At 59.1% G+C, this 6796-nt stretch overlaps 1 protein-coding gene across 1 annotated transcript in view; it reads right to left on the bottom strand.

Moving 5' to 3' along the window:
* The window catches only part of ATP2A3 (ATPase, Ca++ transporting, ubiquitous), a 35140-nt gene that overhangs the window by 1463 nt on the left and 26881 nt on the right, over nt 1–6796 (bottom strand). The window contains exons 17-19 of the mRNA XM_014541958.1: nt 3570–3703; nt 2967–3084; nt 2448–2559 (exon numbers count right to left, since the gene is read on the bottom strand). Of these exons, the coding sequence (XP_014397444.1) occupies nt 2448–2559; nt 2967–3084; nt 3570–3703 (364 nt within the window). The remainder of the gene's footprint in view (nt 1–2447; nt 2560–2966; nt 3085–3569; nt 3704–6796) is intronic.

Below are 6796 nucleotides of genomic sequence, written 5' to 3'. Positions count from 1 at the left end.
TTTTAATGTTAAGAACCACAGTCCAGCATCATGACAGCCAGACACCATGCGGCCTTGACCCCTCCCTAGCTCACAAACCCAAGCCTGCTGATTTCCCCACCCACATCCCACCAGCTCCTCTCTCTCTCTCTCTCTCTCTCTCTCTCTCTCTCTCTCGTGCAAGGCTCCTCAGCCTGCCTTCAGCTGCCATCTTACCTCACCATCACCCTCCCACCCCTGGCATCACACCTCAGATCCAGCCCATCAGCCCCTTGGGGTTCCCCACCGCCCTCAGAGTAAAGGCCAGGCTGCTGGGCCCTCCTAGGTCGGACCCTCTCGGCCTCTCCAGGCTTCCCCTCCCCTCAGCTCAGCCTGCGGGCCTCTGCCTGACAGCTGCTCAGCCACACCTGGGAGAGCCAGTGGGTGGGGCAGGAGGCCCCCCCCAACCCCTGGTGTTGACCCGGGATCCACAATTCTCCCCAGGACACACCCCATAAACCACACTGAGGCCATGAGCATCGGGCCTCAGCAAAACTTCCCTAAAAGGCCACCAGACTGGCTTGGGAACGTAACAGGGTCCCCTCTCTCACCCCCGCCCCGTCGGCTTGAGGAGGCCCCAGGGACTGCAGCCGCACAAGGAGAGCGAGCTGTCTGGGCTCCAGCGACAGCAGGGCACCACCTTTTAAAGCCAAACCTCTCTGGGACCATGGTCAGCATCTCAGGTTAATGGTGGATGAGGAGTGGTTGCCTGGGACTAGCTCTGGGCCTGGGCCTTCTCCCCTGACCAGCCTCCTGCCTTCAGTGTCACCCATCTGTCTGTCCATCCTCCATGCTCACCCATCCCTCACATGCGTCCACCCTCTGTGGCTCCCATGGCCCTGAGGATAATGTCCGGGGTCCTCACCTTGGCATTTGAGGCCTTGTCTCACCTCTGGCCTCACCTCTCTGCCCTGCACTCCAAGCTCCAGCCCCACGAGGGACGCCCGCCCTGCTCACCCCGCCCTCCTCCAGGCCCCGTTCTGCCCCACCTGTCCCATCGGCCAGGGCCCCGCTCCCTGCGCCTGGGCCCAGAGTCCTTCACGCCAACGGCCCGAGCTGGGCAGTGCCCACGACTCCGGCTTTCCCCATTGGCCGAGACATTTTCTCACCTTTAAGTTTTGTCAAGAAAATGAGCCGAACCCCTTGGCAGTTGTGGCCACTTGGGGAAGGCTCTTGAGGGAGACGGAGAAGCTGCCCGAGTCAGCCACATGCCCAGGAGGCGTGGCTTCGCAGGTGAGTCAGTGTGGTCAAGGTTGGCAGAGGATTTCCTGGTTAGACCACCCTGTGCTCCCGTGGATGGGGTTTTAGGCCACAGACCCATTTCCCTACCTGCACCTCCCCAGGAGTATCCACGCAGAATGCCTTGTACGGCTCCCCCTCCCCCAGACATGGGCTGCCCCTACCCACCCGTGGGCTCCAATAGGCCTTGCTTTGTCTGAGCACCCACCTCCACCCTCCTGGGCTCCCCCACCTCCCACATGCCAGGCCCCCCTCTGGACAGATCTGTGGTGGGCCAGCTTCGCCAGAGAGAGAAGGACAACTTTTTTCAGCCTTTCTAATAAAATAAAGTATTTGCAGCACCCAGGAGGGCTGGCTGGCGTGGGAGATGGGGGGGAGATGCGGGATCGCATGCCTTCCCCCAGTGAAGTGACAGCACAGGCTCTATTTCTAGCCCTCCAGGCTCCCTCCCCTGGGGCCGGGACACATTCCTGCTGAGATGGCCTCAGGGACCCAGCTCCCAGCCAGGCCTCGCCACTGCCACTGCGGGTCGAACCCTGGCTCCCAGCAGCCTGGCCATGGTGCTACCTCCTTGGCTCCAGGTCCCTGGAACCAGGAATTTCTCGCCTCTGCGTCCTCCCTCTCCTGAGGCGATGCCGCAGGGCAGAACCACCCCCTCTGAGGCCCTCAGGCAGAAGCCGGCCGCTGGGCGCCATGCCCCAGGCCACTCCTCTACGCGCTGCCCCCACCCCAACCCCTGCCCTCGATTCCTAGGTTAAGGCGGACCTAGAGCTGTGAATTCAGAAACAGAGAACCACCCCTCTCCCCGCCCACAAGGTGACACCAAAGAGGCCAACCCGGTGTGGTCTGGGGGCTGGTGGGTCGGCGCTGCCCACTGAGGCCTGGGAGACTGTCCTGAGGAGACTGTCCCGAGATAACGACAGGCCACGTCCAGAGAAGTCAGAGGCCAGGCCTGGGAGGACCCAGCGAGCCTGGCCGTGCAGGGCTGGTGGCAGGCAGGTGAGCGAGAGGCAGCGTGGCCCTGAGCGGCGCCCCCACGGGATCCCAGGGTCCCTACCCCTGCAGACACCTTGGGCCCAGCCACCAGAGCCCCTCACGTCCCCCACAGCCACAGAGGCTGATGCTGGCACCGCTCGCAGCAGCCGGATGGCAGAGGCGGGCAGGAGGGGGGGGCTAGGGCTCCCACTCACCGTGGTGCCGGGACAGGTACTTGAGGGCCTCATCAAGCAGGATGACGGGCAGAGAGATCTGGAGCACCACCCCCCACTGGCGTCCACTCAGTGGGGTCACCTGGAAAATGAGCTGTGGGGGAGGCTGGTTAAAGGAAGGGCTGTCCCATGCCCCGCAGGCCACCGGCTCATCCCCCAGGCCGCAGGGGACTCTCCCTGAGGACGTCCAGGACTCCCCCCGAGGCCCCACCCCAGATCCCTGTGCACCCACTTTCTCTGCTACAAGTGCCCTCCCAGCCTCACCCCAGGACCAATCCCCCTGGTCCCGTTGGGCAGTGGGAGGGATTCCGCACCAGGGAAGAGCGTAGTCTGTCCTCCTGCCCCTCCCTTGGGGGACCCCCACCCCTTCTGTTCCCCAAGTCTGGGGGCTGACAATGTGGGGACCTATCTGGAGGACGGTGGCTTGTCATGGGCTGAGCACAGGCCCCGTGCGGTGAACCTCTGAGCTGCAGAAGGGCGTAGGGGGGGCACCCCACTCACAGGCAGGGGCGGCACGAGCAGGATGAGGAAGTGCAGGGCCATGGACATGATCACAGCTGCCAGCAGCCAGGGGTTCAGCCAGGGTGGCATCCGCAGCAGCGACTGGTTCTCTGAGACGCTGCCAAGGGCACAGGGCGCTCACCTTGGGCCAGGATGCAGGCAGCCCTGCCGTGGGCCCATCCACCCCCGTGTGGAGGTGAGGGGTGGCCTGAGCCTCAGCATGTCCCTAATCGGGTCTGAGGACGGAGCACTTCTGGGAGGTCAGTGCACCTGAAAGGGGTGTGTCACTGCTGCCCTCTCAGCCCACGGGGGCCTGGACCCCCTTTCTGTCCCTCAAACCCAATCCTGGCCCCTCTATTTCTTCAGACCCCAATCTTGGCCTTCTTTGTCCTCTGGGTTCCCATTGTGGCCCCATTGACTCGTAGAACTCTCTTTAGATCCCTCTGACTCCCAGACCCCAATCCTGGGCCCCCGAGCCCTCATACTACAATCCTGGACACCTGTGACCCCAATCCTGGGCCCCACCTGACCCTCAGCCCCCTAGTCTGAAGCCTCAGCCGCCATGCCCTCACCCCCAGCTCCGGGCCCCTCTGCCCAGCTCACCTGTTGAGGGCGTTGCACATTTCAATGGTCACCAGCACAGACAAGGCCATGGTCGTGGGGAAGCGCGACTCGAAAACCTCGCAGTCGATGCCGGCAAAGAGCGGGTTGTCCTCTGAGCACTTCAGGAAGTTCCTCTGAGGGAACGGTGGTGGGGTCAGGTGTGGTCAGGCGGTGTCAGGCGGGGTCGGGGAGAACAGCGGTCAGGGACGGACGGCGCTGGTTGTGGGAAGGAAGCCTCACTCCACCTCTTGCCCACATCTGAGGACTCCACACGGCCAGGGAGAAAGGGCTCGAGGGAGGGGTGCTGGCCCAGATGGGGCAGGTGGCCAGCACTGGGCCAGGGAGAAGGGCAGACCGTCTGGGACAGAGAGAGCGGCTGGCATTAGGCTGGGGAGGACAGTGGGGGGCGGGGGAGCTGGGCTCAGGGGGCGGGCCCAGGAGCGGGGCTGGTGGTGAACTGAGAACACTGAATGCGTAAACATTGGGAAAACCAGTAAAATGTTGCTTGAACGGAGTTCACCTTTGGAGGGTAGAAAGTGAGTACATGTGCCCTGTTCAGTACTGATACATTCGATTCCATTCATCCCTCCTCCATTTATGCCACTGAAATGGGGCTCCGCCTGATCTGCCCTTTGCTTTTGAACTAAGGAATTGCCAGACACCGTCTCACGTCCGCCTCCTCCGTAATCAGCAAGAAGCGCTCAGGGTCGCTCAGGAAGTGGCGCTCGCCCGCCCGCGCAGCCCCCGGGGAGTTTCCTCCACCCTGAACCTCGCTCACGCTCATGGAGCTGCTGTGACAAGTGCAGAACCGAGCCCCGAGGGAGAGCCCGGCTCGCTCCCTTCCGCGTCACGGGAGGAGTGTGAACAAGCCTGACGTTAAACAGCGCCCTTGTCCTGTAATGTAAGTTTGTCCTCTGGAGTCTCATCTGAACTCAGATCTTTGAAGCGAAGGGTGTAGAAACTGGGGCCATGGGCTGTGAAAATAACCCTCAAAGAGAAACCTGTGAAATGACGGTCCGTCTGACCTCCACTTTCCCACACTGCACAACCACGGGGAGCTGACTCAGCCGGAACGGGCTGCTGGCACGTTCATACAGGGTGAGAAATTACAAAAGTCGGTGGCCTGGCTAGATGTCTTAGCTTAGTAAAAAGAGGTAGCCTGGCTGGTGTGGCTAAGAGGTTAGAGCAACGGATCTCAACCTGTGGGTCGCAACCCCTTTGGCGGTCAAACGACCCTTTCACAGGGGTCACCTAAGACCATCCTGCATATCAGATATTTACATTACGATTCATAACAGTAGCAACATGACAGTTATGAAGTAGCAACGAAAATAATTTTATGGTTGGGTCACAACATGAGGAACTGTATTTAAAGGGCCAGAAGGTTGAGAACCACTGGGTTAGAGCGTAGGCTTGCACACCAAAAGGTCAGGGGTTCGATATCCGGTCAAGAGCACGTACCTCAGTTGCAGGTTCGATCCCCAGCCCATTCAGGACTCATGCAGGAGGCAACCAATTGATGTGCCTCTCTTACATCGATGTTTCTCTCTCTCCCCTATTCTCCCCTCTACTAAATATCCTTGGGAGAGGATTAACAAAAATTTTTTAAAATAATAAATAAATAAATAAATAAATAAATAAATAAAAAGATAGAGAGTCTTGAGTAGAAAGTGTGATTTTCCCAAAAAGCAAGCTCCAGGATTTGGTTGGGACAAGTGCATGTTTTCGTTGCCTTGAACATATACCTTGAACCCACCCAGTGGCCAAGAGGGCCGAATGCTCCGGCCATGGCAGTGGCCCCTGGGTACACGTACACGCGTGCAGTGCACGCCTCCCTCTTGGGCACCTGCGTGCTCACCCAGATCCTTCTGCATGTGCACAGGGAGGAAATCTGAACAGGGTCACAGCAGATGTTTCAATCAATCTGTTGCTCTTGCCATAAGCACCCTGCCCTGTTCAGACCTCCTGGGTTTCACCAGGGAGCACCTGCCACACACGATGATACCGGGTCATGGGTCACAGTGAGGCCTCCAAACTGCTTATTAGAAGGTGCTCAGGCCTGTCTCACGGGTCCTCAGGGAGCCCCTGTGGAAGTGGGGCCCGTTTCTTTGGGTGAAGCCACTGCTCTGCGTACCCCCTGCCTTTGCCTCCCTGGCTCTTTCCCTTTTGCCTTCTCCTGTGAGGCTGCTCTGGGCTTCACGAACTTAATCAACACGTATATATGTGCCCTGTTGGTCTAAACCTGTGGTCGGCAAACTCATTAGTCAACAGAGCCAAATATCAACAGTACAACGATTGAAATTTCTTTTGAGAGCCAAATTTTTTAAACTTAAACTATATAGGTAGGTACATTGTTATTAACTTAATTAGGGTACTCCTAAGGCTTAGGAAGAGCCACACTCAAGGGGCCAAAGAGCCGCATGTGGCTCGCGAGCCGCAGTTTGCCGACCACAGGTAAGCACTTGACAAGTATTGACTCGATTAATCCTCTCGATACGCTATGAGACAGGGACCGCTGTCCGTTTTACAGATGAGGAAAGCCACCGCGAGGTTCAGTAGCTGTCCAGGCACCCCGCTAGCGTGTGGGAGCACGAGGGTGTGCACCGGGGCTGGGTCCGGCTCCCTGCTCCGTGCTCGGAACCACTCTGCTGCCTTTGGACAGCTTATTCCAGGAACTCGGGGGGCTCTGGGCTCCTCTCCCGAAACTCCAACAACTAGAGCTGAGAGTTCTACCTGAGGTCTAACCCTGGACCACCTCCGGTCCCACGGCCACCCGCCTTGTCTCTGCTGAAAGGCTTCCCACCTTGACGTGTGACTGCCCATTTCCAAGGCTCTCCCGCTCCAGACCCCAGCTCTCTGCAGACTCCGCCTGCTCGGGCACTGCCACAGCCCTGGTCCTCTGTGCCTGGCACAGTCGGTGCCTAACAGCCATTGGTTGGCCAAGTGGATAAGTGAGAAAGGGGATGACCAGAGAGGACTGTTGGGAAGGTGGCACCGGGAAGAATGGAAGCCGATTGGGAATACAGTGGGGCCTTGACTTACGAGTTTAATTCGTTCCGTGACGGAGCTCGTAACTCAAATTACTCGTATGTGAACGAGTGAGACACGTGATGCTGGGCTGATGTTGTGGCGTTCACTGTGACGTTCGCTGCGCCAACTAGCGGTGGGGTATCTGAAGCTGGCTCGTAACCCGAATTTTAGCTCGCAACTCAAAGCAAAAAATCGGC

The sequence above is a fragment of the Myotis brandtii genome, unplaced genomic scaffold (assembly GCF_000412655.1).
Source record: "Myotis brandtii unplaced genomic scaffold, ASM41265v1 scaffold284, whole genome shotgun sequence".
NCBI lineage: Eukaryota > Metazoa > Chordata > Mammalia > Chiroptera > Vespertilionidae > Myotis > Myotis brandtii.
Note: the sequence above shows the minus strand (reverse complement) of the source record. Positions and strands in the feature narration are given on the sequence as shown.